The sequence below is a fragment of the Leishmania panamensis genome (genome assembly GCF_000755165.1).
Source record: "Leishmania panamensis strain MHOM/PA/94/PSC-1 chromosome 14 sequence".
NCBI classification, from domain to species: domain Eukaryota; phylum Euglenozoa; class Kinetoplastea; order Trypanosomatida; family Trypanosomatidae; genus Leishmania; species Leishmania panamensis.
This window is the reverse complement of record NC_025859.1, coordinates 198,287-218,905: the sequence shown is the minus strand read 5'-3', so window position 1 is coordinate 218,905 and position 20,619 is coordinate 198,287. Positions and strand designations below refer to the sequence as shown.

Genomic DNA, 20,619 nt, shown 5'->3' with positions numbered 1-20,619 from the left:
CTCGCATGCCTGTCCCGCCTTCGCCTTCCTTCTCCCTGGAGCCTCCCCTCCCTCATTTTTTTGGTGCCCACAGTGCAGGCATTCGTATGTGGTGTTTTAGGCTTTTTCTTTTCCTTTTTCTCTCAGCCCTGCCGCTTGCTCGCCCCCTTCTCCCCCACCCCTCCTCTCCTCCTCCCTCGGCAGTGATCACTTCGTTAGCTGAGGCCTCGTGAAACGCAGAAGGCCGCACCGACAGCCCCGATGACGGGTTTTCACGCGAAGGTGGGCATGGGCGGCCTCACTGCAATGATGAAGTAGGCGCCAAAGAAGCAAGAAATGCGGTGTGGGGAGAGAGAGACGTGAAAAAGAAAGGGGAAGCTGTGTGGCAGCGGGAAGAGGGAAATACAGTTGAATAAATGGCGTGTTCGAGCGGGACTCCAGGTATCAGTGCAGTCATATTTGCTTCCCCAATCTCGTTCTCGCCCTCTCTGTGTGTTGTCGAGCGCGTGCTGAATCGGCGCACACGCTCGACAGCACGCTTCAATGGAGGGGGAGAAGAAGCAACTCCTGATCATCAGCGCAAACGAAAAAAAATAACGGGAGGGTAGAGGCAGGACCTCTTCCTCTCCGCTTCCCACCCACTCACTGACCCTCCTCACGCATTGGCGCTTCAACAAGGCGAAGCGCGCGGCGCTTTTCTACGCCTCTCCTTCGCCAACTCCCCTGCCTCAGCTTTCATGTACGTGTAGAGGGACTGCGCCTGCGTAGGCATCAGAGCCAAAACAAAGAAAGCGGAGAGACACGCAGCGAAGTGTGCCAGTGGGCCCCAAACAAGGACGCTTTTCTCGGCCTGGGCGTATCGCTGAGTGTCTCTTGGGTAACTGGCCCGATAAAAATGGAGCGCAGGAGCGCTTTTGCTGTCGGTGCTCCCTCAAGAATGGGGAGGAAAGGGGGGCAGCGTACGTCTGGCGCCGCCGAGTCTGTTGCCTCCGATAAGCTGTCATGGCTGAGCGGCAGCAAGAAAAGGACCACGTATGCACGCATGGTGCCTGCGCGGGAATGGGCAGGGGTGTGTTTAGGGCGCTTTCCTCAGCATTGCTCACCTGGTACGCTGCGGCAGCTGTATCTTAGCCTGTCTCTTTTTCCCTTCGCCCTCTCCTCCAGCTCCTTGCGCACTCTCTCTCTCTCCACCCTTCTCTCCTTCTCGGTGCGAGCACCCCTCCCTCGCGCGTGTGCGTATGTGTTTGGCGTTGTGCTATGCAGCCCATCTAGTCGATGTATCTCCCCTCTGCTCGTCCTGTCATCCTCTCTTGCGGCCTGTTGCTGCTCCTCTCACGGCGGCCGCACACGAAGGCGCCTGCACATCAGGCGCTCGTATTGTGAATCTGGTACCTTCTCTCTCCAGCTGTGACGTTCTTCATCCCTCCCACTCGTCTTTCACCTCCACTACTCTTCTTCCCACCTCGCTCAGCGTCTCTGTCTACGTGTCTTCGTGCATCGCTGACACATCTGCTTCGCTTTGTTTACGTGAAGGGGTGCCTTCGACAGGCATGCTGTTTGGCCAGCTTGTCTGCTACGGGTGCCAGCGCATCCTCACCTACCCCCTCGGCGCCGTCACCTGTCGCTGCCGCTTGTGCAATACGATCAACTCGGCGCAAAACCTGCAGCTCACCTGCGGCACGTGTGGACAGGAGCTCCATGCGCCAATAAACACGCTAGCGCTGCTGTGTCCGTGCTGCGGCACCGTAACCGACATCCCGGAGGAGTTACTGCCACCGCTGCCGACCTGCGTTAACCTTGGCGGTGGCGCTGAAGAAGCGAAAACGATCATCTACGTCTCACACCCGACCCTTCCGCCTCTGCCGCGTGCCGACGCCCAGGCCGACGTGAGTACCGCTTGCCCCGCTGGTTCGCGGAGGGCGTCGACACATCCCAAAGCTGATGGGCGAACGCGCTCGCTTTCTTACCCGCGGCGCCGTCTTTCGAGCAAGGAGCATGAGGCCGCGCCACCACAGAGGAACAAGGAGGAGGTCGTTGTCGATGACCACGCTGATGGCGCGCGCGAGGTCAGAAGAGCGCACAACGCAGATCGAGAGCGCAGAGGGACTGCTGATTCCTTGGCCCCGGACCCAGAAGCTGATGCATCGCCGGTGGTCAGCGGGACGGCGCGGCTGGCGGCTTTGAGTCGCCTGGCGCCAACGGTTATGATCGCGACGCGCATTCTGTAAGAGATGAGGAAAAGCACCCGGGGCAGAGGTGCTCTTGTCTTTTGTTGTAGAATTTGCGCGGTCTCTCCCTCAGGGTTGAAGAGGTCGGTGCACAATCGTTTCTCAGTGGCCCCCTTCGCGTCTTGCTGTGCCCTTCCCATCCTCAGTCCTTCACCTCCCCTTTCAAGTACTTCTTACTATTCCACCTCCCCCCTCCCCCTTCCGTCCTGCCTCCCACGATCGCTGGTCATGTCGTCAGCCCCACCGCATCGATGACGTCTCTTTCTCGCTTTTCTATCCCCCCTCTTGCTGGTTCCCATCCCCGTCTCCTACCGTGTATATACTCGCGTTTCTTTCTGCTCACCCTTTCCTTGTGTGTGTCTGCGTGTGGGTGGGTGTCTGTGTACACCTGCTCCGTCGATGTGGGTGAGAGGCCCAAGAAGGAGTCTCTGAATCAGTTTTCATTTTTTCCCTAGAGGAAAGGCAAAAGACCTCACGCTAGCGCACAGCGGAGCGCGAGTGCTTGCAGAAGTGAACCCCCCTGCTGCCTTCTCGTTTTGTTCTCCTCTCTCGGTGTTGAGGGCAACACGAAGAGGCGGAGCGGCCTGACCTCTACTCCTGAAAACCTCGCTCGCCTCGAGTCTCTCGCTGAATGTCTTTTGGGGGACTTTTCACGTCGCCTTCATGGAGTAGTTCACGGTGCTCGCTCACACACAAGCGGATCGCCCCCCTCTCTCCGCGCAGGAAGTCCTTTCAACGACACTTTCGCTCTTCCCCTCCCCCTCGCTTCTCCTCCTCCTTTTTTAGCTCTCGCGCCACGTCGTCATCAAGCAAGCAGCCCTTCTCTCTGCCAACTGCCGTCCGCGCTGTTTTACGTTCAATCCCTCACTATGACAGAGAACGGCGGCGATGATGAACTAGACGCACTGGTCGACTCCATTCTGCAGTCCCGCCACCGCCCCACTAACACTCGCCGAATGTCCCAGCGTCTACCATCACCAAAGCAACAGCGGCCGTCCAACCCGGGGCCCACACCCTCGCAGTCGGGTGGCTTGAGCGTCAACAAGACCGCCTCGACGCGGCAAAGAGGACATACCAGCAGCGATGGCCACAACACCTACGTGAGAACCCCCATGCACGCCGTGAGCCCTGGCGGCAGCTGTAGAAATGTAGGCAACTTTGCGCCAACCGTACCGCCCACGCACCACGCGTCGACGTCCACGAGCAGAGCGATGTCAACGCACCTGGATGCTGGTGATGGAGAGGATGGAGAAGAGGAAGACTTGAACGCCCTGGTCGAGCGCATCCTTGCTGGTTCTGGTGCCTGTGGGTCTCACTCTACCTCAGGGTCGTCGGGGCACGCCCAGGAGCGGCAGAACGCGCCGCCTTCAGCAGCCGTATCCACCTCGTCCCCGCACTTCTCCCAGATCTCGCCACTGCACATCGGGAGCTCCGAGGCCAGCAGCAGAAAGCAGTTAGGGGGCGCCACTCGGGTGCAGGGGGGAAGCCATAGCCAGCCTCGCATGTTCGGCACCGACTCCGTCTCACGGGGGGCCCGCATGCAGGCGGTTGTCCGCCGGCTCGCCCTCTGGTACGAGCGCAAGGAAGCGAAGCGTGTGCAGGCTGTGTACGAGGCTCTCGAGCGGGAGCAACAGGACTGCACCTTCGAGCCGAGTATCAACCACTTGGAAGTGGAGGTGGGGAGCAGTGTAGCTATCGACGAGGAGGGTCACTCACTAGGCCAGCACTACTGCGACCCAGATGAGGAGCCGCATTACCTCTCTCTCTTGTCGAAGGCTCGTGGCGTGTCCAGCAACCGCGCAGTCTCGCACACGAACACGATCAGCATGCCCTTGTCGTCTTCTCGAGACACGTCGCACATGTGCGAGTACATTCCGTCACTGCAGCCACCGTCGCAGCCCATCGCTGGTGCCGACGTCTTTGTGGAGCGCCTGCGGCGTGCGCAGGATGAGCGGGACGCGGCGCAAGAGGCCGAGGAGGCAAAGAGGCTTCACTACTACGACCCAACAACCTTCCGGCGCGGCATCACTGTGTCAGCGCCGTTCGAATTCGCCGACACGCGTCCGAGGCGGCTGGGGACGGTGACGGCTGCGGTGACCAGTGCGCCGTCACGTGGTCTCAGTGGCGCTGTGGGCGATGCACGTTCAAATCCACCTCCACTCAGCGCGCGCGCAGCTGCATTCGCCACATACAAAGATGCAGGGGCGACACCGCCGCCAACGGCGAAAAAAAGCTTCCACAATGTGGATGCAAGTAAGCACACCACGGCCGAGAACACGTTCCTCTCACTCGCCCCACACATACGTCAGACGCTGTTGTTTGGCCGACAGATGGAATTGCAGCTGCGTCGTGCGACGGATCGAGTTCGTCGCAGGACAGGCGTCGAGTAAATGACGCGAAAAGGGTGTAAGTTGGGTAGAGGATGGCGGGAGAAGGTAAGGTCTGTCTTGTGTTCCGGAGAGGGGGGGCTACCCCAACGTGTGAAATACCTCGGCTGCTGCTTCAGTATCGTCGTCACGGTCGTTGTGTTGTTTCGTTACCTCACATATGTCTGTACCACCACTGCGCCTGGGTTTCCTAAAGGTGTTGGGGGACGTTGTGTGCTTCTCGTTGAGCGCATCTCACTGGTGTCCTTATTTCTTCATTCCTCTCGCTTGTCTCGCCTCTCTCATGTACTGTATGACATCGAGCCAAACCGTCCGAAACAGAAGTCAGCACAGCTACACTCTCCCCGCCTGCCCGCCCCTCTGTCTTTCTCGCGGGTTATCAAACACACAGCGGAGGCCCTGCTGCTTTCTGTGAGTGGATGAAGAGAAAGAGAGCTGCTGAGCAGTTATGCAAGGCTCAGAGGTCTGGCCATCGCATGGCTTTGGGTTGATCTACCTCGCCCCCCCCCTCCCCTGTCTCCTCGTGGACTCTCTGTGGCTGAAATGCGCACGTACTTCACATTACCGTCCTCTCTACTCCCACTCCCTCTCCCTTCTGCGCACCGCATCCCAGCAGTATCACGCTTGCCGCTGATACACATTGCGGTACCTCCGCTTTCCTTGTTGGCAACGGTGTTTGTTGTCGAGGAGGTACGAGACCGGAGGAAGTATGCGTGGACTGCGGCTCTCTCGTCACGCATGGCGATCACGCCCGTCCACCGCGGCGGCGGCGCTGTGCACATCAAGTAGCTGCACCGCAAGCATGACAGGAGCAGCGGTTGTCGTCGCCGTCTCGTGCGGAACTCCAGCAGTGTCGGCAGTGTACAGCGCGTGGTGCTTTTATAGTACGACACAAACGAAGCAAAGCACCAACGAAGATGTGAATAGCCCCAGAAACACTGCCGTGGACACCAGTGTGGACGCCGACGCAACGAGCGAGGACGCTATGGATCTCGTATGGTCAGCCATACCCGACGTGCATGAACAGTATCACGAGGCGACGTTGAAGAGCAACCAGCAGGAGCACGGTGCTGCCACATCGACCCGTTCGACAAGGGGCTCGCCTCACGAGGATAGTCGAGCATCCAATGCGAACGACACAGCCGCATCCTCGCCGGTGCCACCAGTGTCGTACGTGTGGGTATCGCTGCACAACATGCCCCGCAACTGGCTTCATGAAGACATTGTGGAGATGATCCACCAAGTTGCCGAGCATGCAGGCATCGCCACGCCCAAGGCTCACCACCCACCACACTCTGCTTCGGGTCTAGAGAACGACGCGACAAGAAAAGAGGACGAAGAGGGTTACACCGACAAGGAAACCAGCAGCGTGCTGAGCTGCATGTCCTCGCCGTTTGTCCGCCGTCTACACATTCCCTTCGGCCGCCGCACCGGCCTTGTGTACGGCAGCCCGAAGCTGCTACTCACCTCTCCGCAGCTTGCTGACTATCTCATCCATCAACTCACCTTCGACCCAGATGACTTCCGCAGTCGTGTGTATTTCACGCGCACGAATCCAGAAGAGCTGCCCAGCGGCTATCAGCAGCAGCAGCAGCAGCAGCCACACGAGGGGGGTGGTGTTGGACGTGGTGCAGCCAACAGCGACGGGGTGGCGCAAGTTACGTACACACCGATTGAGGAGACGGTGGAGCGGGAGCAGGATGAGGCGCTGCACACCTTGGTGCTCGACCGCTACCTATTCGCCCCAGACCTGCTCCTCGACATTGCTAAGTCGCATCAGAGGCGGCTCGTTACTAAAAACGAGAAAGTGCTACTCAACGCCTTTCTCGACGGCGAGGAGGACAGCGATGATGAGGAGGCGGACGAAGATGGCGAGGATGGCGACGCCGCAGGCGGCGACAGCGGTGTCGACGACGATGCTGAAGTTGCTGCTGCGTCGCTCGCGCGCCGCCAACGGCAGCGGCACCGTGCAATGTCGAGCCGCGGGTCCAGTAAGAAGAAGTCACGCCCCATATGCCGTGTCCGGGCGGGAACGCAGAAGCATCTGGGGCGCGGCTCCATGCACAACATGCCCATCCCGAAGCCCTACGTGGAGGGTCGCAATCTGTAGCTGGTGTGCCTCTCTCTCTCTTTCTCTCACCTGATGCGACAATGAAAACAGCAGCCGTGCTAAATCATTCACCCATGCAGAGAAGGGGTGAGGGTGGTAATTTGAGGGAGGATTCGAGACGACTACAACTCTGTAGGTGTAGAAGGACATCGACGCTCCTCCCTCCCCACCCCTCCTCCTACAGGAGTGGTGTACGGTCGTCACAAAAGGAGGGAGCGGAAAAAGCAACCAAAGAGAAGCACAGAGTGCGCACTGGTGATGCTCGTACTCGACTGCGGCCGGCGCAAGCCCTGTGTTACGAGCACAGAAGACAGGACGTGTCTGCGGCTCCATGGCATGTCCGAAGCACCTTCGTGACGGTACAATCCGCTCGGCTTACACTAGAGCAGCAGCAGCATGATGAAGTTGTGCGGGTGCCCTTGGAGCCGAGCTCTAAGCTCCAATGGGTTGCGCATGGCTCTCTTCCTCTCACTCTCTCCCGAGCATCCTCTCTCTCTCTATACGCTCCTTTTCTTCAAAGGACAGGCTCCATCGGTCAGCGTCGTTGAGCTTGGACTCGTCGCTGCAGGGCCGCACATAGGGGGTACGAGCTGCCGCCACAGCCACAGCAGCAGCAGCAGCCACCGCCCGTGCCACAAGCCAGAATGACAGGAAAGAAAGGATGGGGCGCCAAGACGGCGTGGTCGATGTCTTTCTTCGAGATGGTGCCGTGGGTGGCTGAGGATAGCGTAGCGCGTGAGGGGACGCTGACTGCCGCGGCACCCGCGTCAAGCTGCGCTTCACCTCACGCTCTCCCCTTGTCTGCGTGTGATGCCGCCAGCAAAGCAGTAGGCACATCACCCAGCTCCTCTACCCCGCCTCCACACAGCAAGCCTTACAAGGAGCGCAAGAGGCAGGCGCTCGATCTGCGCACACGCTGGCGTTGCCGGCGTTGTGGCATGGTGCTGCAGCCGCCTCTCGACGCAGTGACGGGCAAACCGCGCTATGGGGTGATGATGACGGAGCACCTGGAAGGGGTATCGTCGGGCGGGACGACGCACCTGGCAACCGGCGTAGTAGCGTGCACCGCGGGCACAATGCGCTACGAAAAGGCCTCAGATGAAGAGGGTGCCTTGTCTCCTAATCAGCCGAGCAAGCGACCACGAGACGACGCGGGAGACGACTTAACTAGCGGGAGAGTGACTGAGGCGGAGTCTGTCATTGCCGGTACTGGTGCGTCTCACCGCCACAAAGAGGGTGGTGATGACAAGGCTGCCGCTCGCGAAGCTCTTCGCCGTCTGCTCCACCAGTGTCAGCAAGGGGCACGGCAGTGCGGCACCGCCAATTCTTCGCCCTTGCCACTTCTCTTCATTGTGGTTGAGAATCCAAAGACACCTGCAAACGCGGGCGGCATTCTGCGAGCGATGCGCTGCTATGGTTTGCATGGACCCGCCACCGCTGCCACGACAGTAGCGGTATCCCTTCCGGTGGCAACAACGCAAACGGCCACAGAGGAAGTCACACGCTCGTACGCGAGTGGCGGTGTCTGGGCACGCGCCACCACCCCGGACGCTGTGGAGAGCACAGAAGGATCAGTGCGACAGCGCGTCGGCAGCTTCATCTTCTCGGGAACGCGGCTGCAGAACGCCATGGCGCACTCCGAGTACGCCCACACACTGCGCACCGACCCCACGCACGCAGGACGTGACATTCCGCAGCTGCGCGTGCCTACTCTGGACGTCCTGTTTGACGTGCTGCGGGGCGACTACGGACACCGGCAAAAAGAGCCGCGGTTACCGTCACCCTCCCTCGTGAGCGTTGTGGCCGTGGAGCTGGTGGAAGGAGCCATTCCTCTGCCATTCTACGAGCACCCTTTCGGCCATCTCACTCGGCAGGAGACAATGCAGCGTGCCCGCAACGGCGCTGCTCCCCGCGAGAAGGACGCTGCTTTCACTGCCGCGTCTCTTCCGATGGTATTCTACGTCTTCGGTGCGGAAGACGGGACCCTTTCGGCCCATCACTTGCAGCACGACGTCGATGATGTCGTCTTTATCCCGACGACTGGCAGCATGAACCTGGCAGCAACTGTAAATGTTCTCCTGTACGACCGCCTCGCGAAGGAGTGCCGCCGCCTGCACCCCGCTGTTGCAGATTCGACGGCAGCAGGGATGAAGTGGAAGGACGTGTTTGGTGCGCGTAACGCCAACAACCGAATCCGCTGGACTCGCTCTCTCTACTGAGGTTGCCAAGAAAGCGAGAGCGACAGTGACTCGCCGCTCGTGGGTGAAGTTCAAAACGGCTCTCCTGCGTCGTCAGCGCGCTCGTATCTCACCTTGGGCCCTCCCCCCTCCCCCCACCACCAGCTGTACGCTCTCTGCAGAGAGAGGAGCCGAAGGCGAGGGGGGACCTTGGCCGAACGCAGGCGTGTTGTTGTTTTTTCCTACTCTCTCCTACCTCACCCTCCATGCACCATCAGCGACTGGCAAACAACGCAAGGAGAAGCGCGCAGCGCAACAAAATGGAGAGAATAAGTGATGGGCATGCGGCAAGAGAGAAAACCGCGGTGACGTCGACAGCCTCGCACAGGTTGATACCCTGGGCGTGAAGCGCCTGCGTCCGATGAGATGGGTGCCCCTTCTTTTTCCTTCCTGATCCCGATCGTAGGCACAGCGGGGGATGACGAAAACCGAGATTGCTCTCGTGCAGAGTTGACAGAAGGCGGACGCTCCTGCTGAGACGTGTGCGTGTCGGCCAAAAACAAGTGCCGTCAGTGTTCCTCTTTCTCCCCCTCCCTCTCTTTCTCTCGCCCTCTCGCCATGATGAGCGAGCGCAGTACTCCCATTGCCACGCACGCATGCACCTCGCGTAGACGTACACACACACGCCTGCGTGACGGGCAGCTATTGATTCAGCGAAGCTGAAGTCGCTCACTAAACACATCATAGACAAACAAACGTGCGCCACCGATGGCGTTGGCACCATATAGATGCACCTCAAACACCGCTATGCACGCGTGCCTTCAACCACATCACGATTTAACCCTCCATTTCGTTCCCCCTGCTGGTGGGCGCATGTGTGCTCCTGCACGAGTTGCGTTCTTGTCGCTTTCAACCTAGACACCGTACGTATAACTCATCATGACTACGTACCACACCGCCACCTGCTACACATGTGAACGGGGAGGCGATGAATGGGCGCTGGCGCGAGTGGCATCACTGCCGTCGCCGTCGCTATGTAAGGGCCTTTCCTCCTCCTCCTCGTGCTCTCCCCTCCTTGCAGACGACCAAGCAAACCTCGCCTATCCCATAAAGGACTCATCCACCGCCTCGTGGAATGTGCTGGATCTGTCGCTGGCGCTGCCACTTCGCTACTCTACAGCCGCGGTGGCCACCGCAGACGCGTCGGATCTGAGTGGTGGTGTCATAAACTATGAACAAGAGGCACTGTGCGATCCGTGCAGCAGACAAGAAGGGACGGCGTACTCCTGCAACTCTCTGCCCCAGATTCACCTCACCGAGCTGCGTGCGCTCCTCTGCGACCAGGCATCCACAGACGGCTCGGCATTGCAGCAGCCATCGGCTACCCCGCCACTGCTTTCCCATGCGCTCGTGTTTGCACGGTGTATACGACTACGCTGCGTCCTTTTCGATGTGGTACTTCATGACAGCGCAGGCGATCCAGACAGGATCAGCGGTGGTCTTAGTTTGTCGCAGTCGGTGGCGGGAGCTCTAACCGTCGCCCTCTACGCACACACCGGCGCTGGGGTCACTCAAGAGGAGGAAACGGATGAATTTCATGGCAAAAGACACCGGCTTTCACCTCCGACGCCATCCTCGGTGTCCAGCACGGCGTGCACCCTGACGTGGCTTCTAATGGTCTTCCTGCGGCTGTCGCGAGTGCCAGCCCTGGCAATAGGGCTCACCCTCGCCAGCCCCACATTTTCGGACTCTGGTAGCGAGGCCGAGACTGGTACGGCTATGCAGTGGTGTTACGTGGAGCGCAGCTCTTCCTACTCGGTGTCGTATGACGTGTTGTGGTCGCACTGGGCGACGATAGTCACACCACCACCAGGCCGCCTAACGGGTTCGAAGCTCGCGTTGGTTCCCTATTTTGCCGAGGCCCACCATGACGAGGACCTCATCACTTGGCGTCGTCTTCAGCACTACGCAGAGAGGGCGACGGCTGTTTTGTTTGGTGAGCAGCCGGCCAACTCTACGACACCCGAGTCCAGGCGTCTGTGCGCCCTTCTCGCGGTGCTCAACGATGCGCGTGCATGGGCGACACGACAGCCCACCACCAACCCACTCCCAGTGCTACTCTCCGATGAGACAAGTGTGCCGCAGCGGCTGCTCTTTCAATGGTTCATGTTTCTTGGGATCCAAAATGCATCGTCATCGCAGTGTCGACCCTCGATAGAGCTATCGACTGAAATCCATGCCATCGCATTCGCGCCCGGCTGGTGGGCGGAGCTACGTACGTGCAACTCGCTTTGCTCTCTCGGACAATGGTTGGACCTCGTCTCGCAGTGGCTGACTGTTCGCGCTCTGGAGGCTGCGTTGGGCTTGTTGCCGTCGACGTTGCAATGGAGGACAGGAAGTGCGTCAGCAGTGGAAACACACCTGTTGTTCCGCGCTGATGCTGATTCGAGCTGGTGCTGCTCTGCTGACCTGTGTTCCAGAGCTGAGGGTATCGCTTGTCCGACAGGAAAGGAGGGCGGTTTCGCACATCTCCGACTGTCTCGCTGGATGCGCTACCGAGCCACAGCATCGAGAGCAGCTGCAGCACCGCTCTCTCTGCCCTTCATCGAAGCCGCGCTGCCAGAGATCTCCAAGGCAGAGGCGGTGCTTGTGTGGGTGCTTGAGCGATTAATGTGTGCCGTGATCGGTTCAGCTGATGGCTCGCGCAAGCTGCCCTGTGGCTCCGCCACCGCGCACGCTCTGCTTCTTGAGCCCGAGGCGCATGGGGTCGTGACGTGTCGGCTACACCTCAGTTCGCCTCCACACAAGTGGCAGTGTAATGGCTCGTTGGCACCTCGTGTTGGCGCGCCGTCTCACTCCCTATTCCCTTGGTCGAGCTCAGCACCGCCGCTGGGGCGCGCGGCACAAGCGCCAGTTGTCGCTGCCCTCCTTTCCTGGTACGCAGTCGACTTTGAAGTCGTCTTCGGTCGTCTGTATCGCGTGTGGCGACTCGCCCAACGCCACCACTTTCGCTGCCTCACCGGCTCGCGGAACGATATTGGGGCGGCGGATGCAGCGGCCCCACACCATAATGACCCATGGAGGGGGGTGGTGGAGACCGCCATGCGGTGCTGCAGTGGCGACGCTGGCGGCAGTGCTCAAGCGCACGAAGGCCCTGCACTGGGCTTGCTTGGTCACTGCCTCCTCTTGGCGATGTGGATGTCGCTGTCTGTCGTGGATGTCGACGAAGGCGTCGGTGTCGCCTCCCTCTCACCACCATTGGCGCGGAAAGGGACGCTCTACTACTCCAGTCGACGAAACGTTCTGCATGTGCGGGACTGGGGTACGGCCCTGCATCTACGCTACGTAGCCTCATGCTTGTCTATTGACGAAGGCCAGGTCATTTATGACGACACCGAACATGCTGGAGCTCTGCAGAATGGGGCTCAAAGGCGGAGGGAGTACTGCGGGACTGTGGTAAAGCAGACAGTGTCGATCGTCGTGAGCGCTTTTGCTCGTGCCCGCACCGCCGCCGTTGCCACCCAGGCTCGCGCTCGACTCCAAGCGCAGTCGAACACTCGTCTGTCTTGCTGTGAGACACACGACTCTCCCGGGCACACCACAACAGCCTCCCGTGGCGCTGGTGACAGTGCCGGCAGCGGCACTTGCCGGATTTTAGATATCTGGGACGACGATGGTGCGGCCGCGGAGGAGGGTGCCGAATGCGTCCTTCTGAGCTGGAGCTGCGCCGCTGCGGAGGAGGCGAGTGAGTCGCACGAGGGCAGCCCAGGAGTGACGCTTGTACAACACCAGCAGTCGAAGCAACGAACAGGTGATGATGCCCCTTTGGCGTCCAACGATCTGCTCTGCAGCTCCTCGCTACAAAGCTCGTGGATGGACTACAGCATCGAAGAATTCGCAGATGAAAATGAGTCCACGATCAGCCAGTCTCCCGCATCACACGCGTCAGCACCACAAGCCAAGGAAGATCAAGAGCAGAGTGCTCTTGATCCTGCCGTGGTGGCGCCTCTCCTCGACCTCGAGTCCCATCTTCGCGAACTACTGACACGTAGCGCCGTGTCGGAACTGCTGCGGCTAGTGGGCCTCGCCGAAAGACTCGCACGGCACTCCTGTGAAGATGTCGAGGCGGCTGCTCAGCCGCGTCTCGTTAGCCACGCGCGGTCACATAGCGTGAGGATGGAGGCACAGCAACGGTCCTGGAGCTCTAGCGCGCTTCACGTCGAAACAGTGCAGCTTCACGAGGATGAGCAGCCGCCACAACACGCTGCTCCCGCTTACGTGGACGTCCCCTTGCCGACGCCGCCAGCTCTGGCTTCTACAGCCTCGTCAAGAGCAGCGCATCTTCGGGAGGACGAAGCCTCAGTTCGACGCACTCTCTGTGGAGCTGAGCACCGCCTGCGGCAGTGGTTGCATGTTCGTTGCACGCACACGGGCGCTCTGCTCCTGCTGCAGAGCCAAGAAACACATCGGCGTCTGCACCTGAGCCAACTGTGGGCGCTGGAACAGGAAGAGTGGCAGATGCGGTGGCGTACAGTGCTCGTCCCCGAGTGCGTGCTACGCAGTCTTCTCAGCGAGAAGGCGGCCGCAGGTGTGTGGAAAACGTTGCCCCAGCAAGAGGAACCACAACAGTGGCAGCAGTGCGGTTGTCAACCCCAAAACGGACGTCTCAGTTACTCCTCTCAACGGCATCAGAGGGATCAGCGCTGCAGTGTGGCCGCACCCAAGATCGGCACTCCTCCTGCTGCACCGACTGCAGAAGAGGCGCGGGCCCATCAAGTGTTTTTGCTCTATGGAGATGTGGAAGCGATCGACAGGGAGGCGCCAGACCGTAGCTTGAAAAGAAGCCCACCGACAAGAACCGAGGCTTCCCACGGCTCTCCGTCTTGCCAGAGGAACCAACAGGAGTCGCAGTTCCGACTGTCAGCGCCGCTCCGCTCACCATCGCTGGCGATGTGGCCGCGTCATGTGCCTCGGCAAAGGCATTCCATCAAGTCTGGGGCAAGTAGGCCTGCCTCCTCGTGCGCGACCGCTGGTGCTGCCCATTCAGCGGTCCCTGTCTTATCTGTGTCGCTGTGCGAAGCGCCATCTTCGACACCAGCGCGGGGATCAACGGGTCGGTGTCTGAACGAGCTCCCTCTCAACCACCGTAGAACCGATGCCAGGTTAGCCTGTATCACGCCACCAAGCACTGCAATGGGGTGGGGCCTACTGACCGGGAACGGCGACGCGCTCGTCAATCGTGAACCTTCGAGCGGGAAATCGGGACCCCAGAGACACGGAGGCGCCCACTGCGACGATGCAGCGCGCCGACGACTATCGGCAGGAGGGAGCGCGTCGGTCGCTTTTGCAGAGACAATTTGCACTGCCGCTGCATTGGAGTGCAAGCGGGCGGACCGCGGGAGCAGAAGTACTCCTCTTGGCGCCGTGCCTCCTGCCTTCCATACAGCAAAGGAGAAGGTGGCGCCTGATGCTGACCACCGCATCTCTGCCGCTCCACCAGTGCCTAGGCATACCACAATCCATTCGCTCAGTGCAGCTTCAGTACCGCCGCGTCGCCTTCGCAAGCCTGTGGTAACGTGGTTAGAGGATGTCCAGCAGCACTGACGCACGACAGCGCTCATTTTTTTTCTTTCTCCCTTACCCCCGTGTACCGATCGATGCATGCACCGGCTTGAGAAAGCACTACAGGACATTGACCATTGAAGCGAACAAGCGTCAAAGGAGAGATTGCTCGAGCAGCCACGCCGCGCAGAACGCCTACTCTGTGCCTGTCTAGTTTTGTGGAAGGGGGGGTATCAATACGTCTGTTCAACTGTGTAGACTGCATGTATGCTGAAGATGCAACCTTGATTGTGGTAGCCACGACTCTCTACGAGTACTACTAATGCGCTGGTCACCTCTTTCTCTGTCTCTCGTTGGACGCCATCCCCCCGCTCTCTCACCTGTCCTCCACCACCTGACCTCTCCATCGCTGCTCTCCTCTGCTGTATTGAAAGGGGGAATAGAACTCATCCTGTTGAGCCCCCAACGAAACAAGTAGCTTAGACGCGTCAGCTCACGCCTGCAACCGGCGTGTATTTCGCACAGCAGCGCGGAGCCCAGCACTGGATGACTACGCCACTCACTGCATATTCTACTAACACTACGACTCCAGACCTCTCATCTTTTCTTTTTTTTTTTACCAGCGTATTGCCCCCATGTCCCTTAGCACATCGCCTGTGCAGCTTCAGCTCTGCCGGACGCCTTTCGTGCTCGGCGTCGGTGGAAAGTGGTGGAAGGAGGGGCCTCCGGACTACACCCGCGCCAACCGCCGGCGCATGGAACTGGAGCAGCAACGCATCGTGTCGAGTCAGCACCTGCCGCCCATAGAGCCGACCGCCGAGCAAGCGTGCCAGCTCTATCGTCGCCTTTTGAAGGAAGGCTACAAGACACTCGTAGTGACGGACAAGGACTTCTACCGCCGCAAGGTCCGCTACGAACTCGAGGTCACCTCTCGCCAGACAAGCTCTCGAGTGCGGGGAATTATGTTTGAAAAGGGTCGCTGGATGCTGGAGAACAAGCTCGGTGGGATCATCTAACGCGCGTTTCCTCTGGGCCGTCATACTCTAGCGATGCTGAGCACGCCTTGGGGAAACTGTGTGGGGGGGGAGAGGGGGGTGCCTCAGAACTGTGTTGATGGTGGCAGCAGTCTTGTCCCCACGCCTTTTCCTCCAACGTGAGTATCTCTGAAGGACAGTGATGGGACGAAGACGAAGAGGCTGAAGAAAGGACGAGAAATACAAAAGACGCAGCAGTGCGCCTCGTGTTCTCGTGTGTATGGCCCCGCCTCTCTCTCTCTCTGCGTGTCGCTTGACACCTCCCTCCCCCTCCGCCTCTGCAGCCACAGCAGCAACACTACTGCTGTTGATGTTTGTGTGATGATGCGGCGTTTCTTTTTCCTTTGCCGCCTTGCATGCTGAAGGTGGAGGGGAGGGGGGCGCAGTAGAGGTGGAGGGTGTCGTACGGTGGTAAGTAGTGCGTGTTGGGGTCTGTCTGTGTGTGTTTACCCGGTACAGACGAAGCAAAAGGGTCCAAAAAAAGAAAATATAAAAGATAGGGAAGGAGGCTCGTCGCCGGGGAACGGGTGTTGCACTTCTGCCTCTGACAAATCAGTCGACTCGCTGGATCACCTTTCCCGTAGCCACAGCAACGTAGCCGTGTGTGCATGGGTGTCTCCTTTCTTTCCTTTGAACGCCACTGCTCACTGCCTTCTCTGTGCGACCAATCTAGCCGCGCATACGGGGGCGGAGTCGTGCGGAATCATCTCCGCGTACGTGAGTCATGTAAGTCGATGGGTCTAGACAGTCCACCCGCGTGAGTGCCTGCCCATTTGGAGTTGCAGAGGTGTGCTGCACAGCTATCTGGATGCCGTCCCTTCCCCTCCACCCCCACCCCCCCATCAAACAAACAAACACATACACACGCGCCTGTAGGACGAGGGACAGAGGGAAAGCAAAAAATACCCACGCACACGTCCCCAGCTTGCGTCTCCATTCCACACGGCAGCATACCCGAGCTGTGGCTGCGCGCATTTGTTGCTGCTTGTTTTGTTTTACTCGTTGACGGGAGAGAGAAAAAAAAGAGAGAGACAAGAGTAGAGTGTGCGTTCGCCAAACAGCGGCACGTGAAGGCCGCACACTCGCATCCGCATCTTCGCCGCCGTGACGAGTTCCTCCCTGCAACTCCACCTCTGCTCCTCTTCGCTCTATTCGACGGGCCGCAATGGTGGAGAAGACATACCTGCGCTACGCCGTTGGGCCACAGGGCGGCGCTGTAGTGAGCAATGCCTCTCTCGCGATGGATGTCGCAGTGGTGCCGTCTCGCTACACTGCCGCCGCCACCGGCAGAAACGCCTGCCAGCGCACTAGCTCTTTTAGCCGAGGGGGCCGTGACATCAGTAGTCGCTCGGCCCTTGCTCCCGTGGTCACCACGTCAGCGGCGGCGGTCTTCGTGCCGTCTCTCGAGGCCGTCCGCGTCTACTCGGTGCGCAGCGGAGAGCTGCTTCACACTCTCATCCCTGCCGAAGTGAAGATGCCGGTCGAGGTCACCACCCTGCGCGTTGTGCCTATGGAGGCGAACCAACGTGGCGGCAAGCTCGGTGCCGACGTGGATGCGCACAATGGCAGTGGTGCCGCGTCGCAGCAATACAGCACCGGCTGGCTCTTATTTGTCGGGTACTCGAACGGCTACGTGGCGGTGTTCTCGTGCAGTGCTGCCAACAACTACGGCCTGCCGGTGTGCCGCTTCTACGCGCTTGGCCACCGCGTGGACACGCAAGTGCTGGCCGTTGCCGTCGACTCGCCCCGCTCGATGCTGTGCTCGGCAGGACAGGACACCGACATCACGGTCTGGGACCTTGTAAGCCAAGAGGCGTCGTTCCGCCTGCGCGGGCACCGCGGTGGTGTTGTGGCTCTAGCAGTTGTGCACCCCTCGTCTATCAGCACCGGCACCGTTGGTGATATGCGCAGCACCGCGTTCGACCGCACGCTGCTGTTGAGTGGATCGGCAGATGGCCTGGTAAAGACCTGGGACCTCATCCTGCGCCAGTGCCTCCACACTGTCATCGCCTCTGACACGCAGATCACCGCCATGATGGTGGACTCGCAGGGACGCCGCCTCTACTGTGGTCTGCGAGAGAATTACTTGAAGGTATACAATACAGAGCCGCTGCTGGCCGCGGCAGAGCAGAGCGGCACCACGAACGCGCGCAACGGCACCTCCGCCGAGACGAAGCTGGAGGATGGCGCGATCCTTGACCACGGCACAGTACCGCGCAAGTACCACAAGCCCATCACAGCACTTGACTTCTCGCACGACGGTGCCTTTATTGTGGGGTGCACAAGTCGCACCGTGGAGGTGTTCCACGTGCTGACCGCCGAGGATGTGAAGAAGAAGCTGTACCGCAAGCGTAAGCGACGACGTGGCCCGGGGGCGGCGGCAACGGCGACAGGGATGACAACCGACGGCGACGACGGCGCAGAGGGGGAGAACGAGGAGGCGGACGTGGGTCCTAAGAACAACATGGGTAAGAAGGCAAGCCGTAAGAGGAACAAGATGGGCAACACGGTGGGCGAGGATGACGGTGCTGAAGACGGCGACGACGACGACGACGGAGACCATGCGGGCCCATCGCACGGTGGCACCGCCGCACGCGCCGCCACGGCTGTGGCGGCGACAGCTGCGGAAGAGGTAGTCTCTCTGCGCGCTTTCTTCCTCCCACAGAAGATCCGTAGTGTGCACTTCGTGCCGCCGACGGCCCGCGATCAGCTCAGCGAGGTCGACACACTGCACATCGCCGTCACGTACAGTAGCAACACGATGGAGACCTTCACGACGACGCTGACGACGAGCGACCGCGAAGGTGCGTCGGTGTTGACGCTGACGGATCTCAAGCCGCGCCACACCTTTGACTGGAAGGGCCATCACAATGACATTCGCGAATTGGCTTTTGTCGACACCGACACGGCGCTGCTGTCGATGAGTAAGGAGAAGGTGATGATGTGGTCGCTGACGGTGAAGGAAGACCTGCTGGAGAGCGACCACCTGGACAATCATGACTTCTACGATGCCAAGGAAGCAAATCTGGCACGCGTGGATTTCAAGGGCGCGCTGAACAACGTGGGCAGCGTGGACGTCGAAGGCGCGTCCTGCATGTCCGCCATCTCCTCCTTGCTCTGCTGCGTCGGTCAACAGGACGGGTCAGTCTTGCTGCTCGACGTGGCGTCGTCTGCCCTGCTGTTCCGCGACACGGCCATCCACGTTGGCGGTGTTAAGCACATCGTGCGGAAGCCGGACGGCGCGGGCTTCGTCACGCTCGGGGCCGATCGTCGAATACTTTTCTGGTCCATCGGACTCACCGAGGACAAGGGGGTTCAGAACGCGGATAGCAGTGGCGCAGATCGTGGCGAGGATGACAATGCAATGACAGCAGGGGCTGGGGGCAGCGGTGCCACCCTCGTGCAGGAGCAGGAGATTGAGCTGACAGAGGCCCCGCTATGCGCCGCCTTCAGCCCGGATGACCGTTTCTTTGGGGTGGGTCTGCAGAACAACAACATCCAGCTCTTCTTTGCGGATAGCATGAAGCCGTACCTCTCTCTCTTTGGGCACAAGCTGCCTCCGACGTCGCTCTCCTTCTCCACTGACGGCACGCTGGTGGCCTCCGTGGGCATGGACAAGTCGTTGCGCTTCTGGGGCACTGACTTCGGTGACTGCCATCGCGCCATCCACGCCCATGACGACTACATCACACAGGTGGAGTTCCTGCAGGACACGCACTACGTCTTCACTGTGTCCATGGACGGGTCCGTGAAGCAGTGGGACGGCGATAACTGGATAATGATCCAGCTCTTCCGTCAGCACCAGCGCGGTCTATGGGCAGTGTCCGTAACCGCCAATAGCACGTGCGTCGCGACCGCGGGCGCTGACCGATGCATCCGCTGCTTCCTGCGCACGCAAGACATCGTCTTTCCGCACGAAGAGGAAGCACGCATGGCGCAGGAAGCGATGGACGAGGAGACCGCCAAGCGCGCGGCCCTGCAGAGGCTCGACGGGGGGGACGCAAACGGTACCGGGACCGCTGAGGTGGGCATTGCAGGCCAGCAGACGGCCACAACGGCGGAGGCGGCGGAGAGGCTGATGGAAGCACTAGACATTGTGAACGTTGAGCAGCAGCGCAAGCAGCGCGGCGACGACACGACGCCGCGCCACCCGCTGCTGCTGAACATGTCGGAGTGGGAGTTTCTGTGGTCTACCATCGAGACGATCCGGCCGAGCGAGCTGCGCTACACGCTGCTGTCGCTCACCAGCATCCACGTCGATGCGCTGCTGACGGCGCTAGAGTCAATGCTGACGGAGAAGGCCGTGCTCAACTACGAGATAGCGTCAAAGGTGGTTCTTGCGCTTGTCATGATACCCGCAGAGTCGGCATCCATTCAGGGGCTGCGCGCCGCCGCCGTCCGCGGCGAAGTCTCTGAAGTGCGAGGTGCTCGTCGTCTCGCCGTGCTTCGCCGGTGCATCTCCGAGGGCCTGGATGAGAGCGTCAGCCGCATGGACTACAGTGTAGCTGGCTTACACCTCGTGCGTCAGCACCTCGAGGACACGGAGAAGGTCAAGTTCTTCGACTGTAGCAAAGCACAAGGGTACAAGCGCAAGTACCACAGCCGCGCGCTGTTCACATCAGAGGGCAAGCACTAAGCCGTTAGGACCAACGCAATCGTAAAGAAGGCTACAGTTTGGTGGACGATGTCGGTCTTGTTGTCTGCTCTCTTTCCTGAAGGCTAACCCTCGATGGGGCAAATAAGCTACTTTAAATGACAAAGAGGAGGACGGTGCAAGGGGGTAGAGAGAGAGGGAGGTAGATGGGAGGGGGCGGTGGGGGGAGTGCATGTACAAACGCTCGCGCGTCCGTGGCCTCTGCCTCCTCTGCTCTTTCTCTCTCTCTCCCTACTTGCCTCTTGCCGTTCGCACCACAATCCGCTTGCTCCTTCTCCCTCTTTGCACTGTAACGCGAGCTAAACGTGTCTCGCCTCCCTTGTTGGCCGATAAGGCTGGGGGGCAGACGTGACGCCACTCCGAAGAAGCAAAACAAAAGGCGCTAACGTTCAACGAGCATGTTGTTAATGATACGACGAGGGCCCTCCTGCGTGGTCGGGTCGACGGGTTGTTGGTCAAGGGCATGTGTGTAAGGGGTGTAGGGGGGA

General features: G+C 60.0%; 7 protein-coding genes across 7 annotated transcripts; all 7 read left to right on the top strand.

Annotated features, from left to right (window-relative positions):
• Positions 1–1,529: 1,529 nt before the first annotated feature.
• Positions 1,530–2,207, top strand: LPMP_140620 (hypothetical protein; the record flags this gene model as incomplete). Its single annotated transcript, XM_010698994.1, has 1 exon — positions 1,530–2,207. The coding sequence occupies one exon, from the start codon at positions 1,530–1,532 to the stop codon at positions 2,205–2,207; it is 678 nt and encodes a 225-aa protein (XP_010697296.1).
• An 869-nt stretch (positions 2,208–3,076) lies between these two features.
• Positions 3,077–4,597, top strand: LPMP_140610 (hypothetical protein; the record flags this gene model as incomplete). Its single annotated transcript, XM_010698993.1, has 1 exon — positions 3,077–4,597. The coding sequence occupies one exon, from the start codon at positions 3,077–3,079 to the stop codon at positions 4,595–4,597; it is 1,521 nt and encodes a 506-aa protein (XP_010697295.1).
• Positions 4,598–5,303: 706 nt separating this feature from the next.
• On the top strand, positions 5,304–6,704 carry LPMP_140600 (hypothetical protein; the record flags this gene model as incomplete). The annotated part of the gene is made up of 1 exon (XM_010698992.1): positions 5,304–6,704. One exon carries the CDS (start codon positions 5,304–5,306, stop codon positions 6,702–6,704), a length of 1,401 nt encoding a protein of 466 aa, XP_010697294.1.
• A 644-nt stretch (positions 6,705–7,348) lies between these two features.
• Positions 7,349–8,923, top strand: LPMP_140590 (hypothetical protein; the record flags this gene model as incomplete). The annotated part of the gene is made up of 1 exon (XM_010698991.1): positions 7,349–8,923. One exon carries the CDS (start codon positions 7,349–7,351, stop codon positions 8,921–8,923), a length of 1,575 nt encoding a protein of 524 aa, XP_010697293.1.
• A 1,632-nt stretch (positions 8,924–10,555) lies between these two features.
• On the top strand, positions 10,556–14,485 carry LPMP_140580 (hypothetical protein; the record flags this gene model as incomplete). The annotated part of the gene is made up of 1 exon (XM_010698990.1): positions 10,556–14,485. The coding sequence occupies one exon, from the start codon at positions 10,556–10,558 to the stop codon at positions 14,483–14,485; it is 3,930 nt and encodes a 1,309-aa protein (XP_010697292.1).
• A 593-nt stretch (positions 14,486–15,078) lies between these two features.
• On the top strand, positions 15,079–15,459 carry LPMP_140570 (hypothetical protein; the record flags this gene model as incomplete). The annotated part of the gene is made up of 1 exon (XM_010698989.1): positions 15,079–15,459. One exon carries the CDS (start codon positions 15,079–15,081, stop codon positions 15,457–15,459), a length of 381 nt encoding a protein of 126 aa, XP_010697291.1.
• Positions 15,460–16,642: 1,183 nt separating this feature from the next.
• LPMP_140560 (hypothetical protein) lies at positions 16,643–20,113 on the top strand (the record flags this gene model as incomplete). Its single annotated transcript, XM_010698988.1, has 1 exon — positions 16,643–20,113. The coding sequence occupies one exon, from the start codon at positions 16,643–16,645 to the stop codon at positions 20,111–20,113; it is 3,471 nt and encodes a 1,156-aa protein (XP_010697290.1).
• Positions 20,114–20,619: the final 506 nt, after the last annotated feature.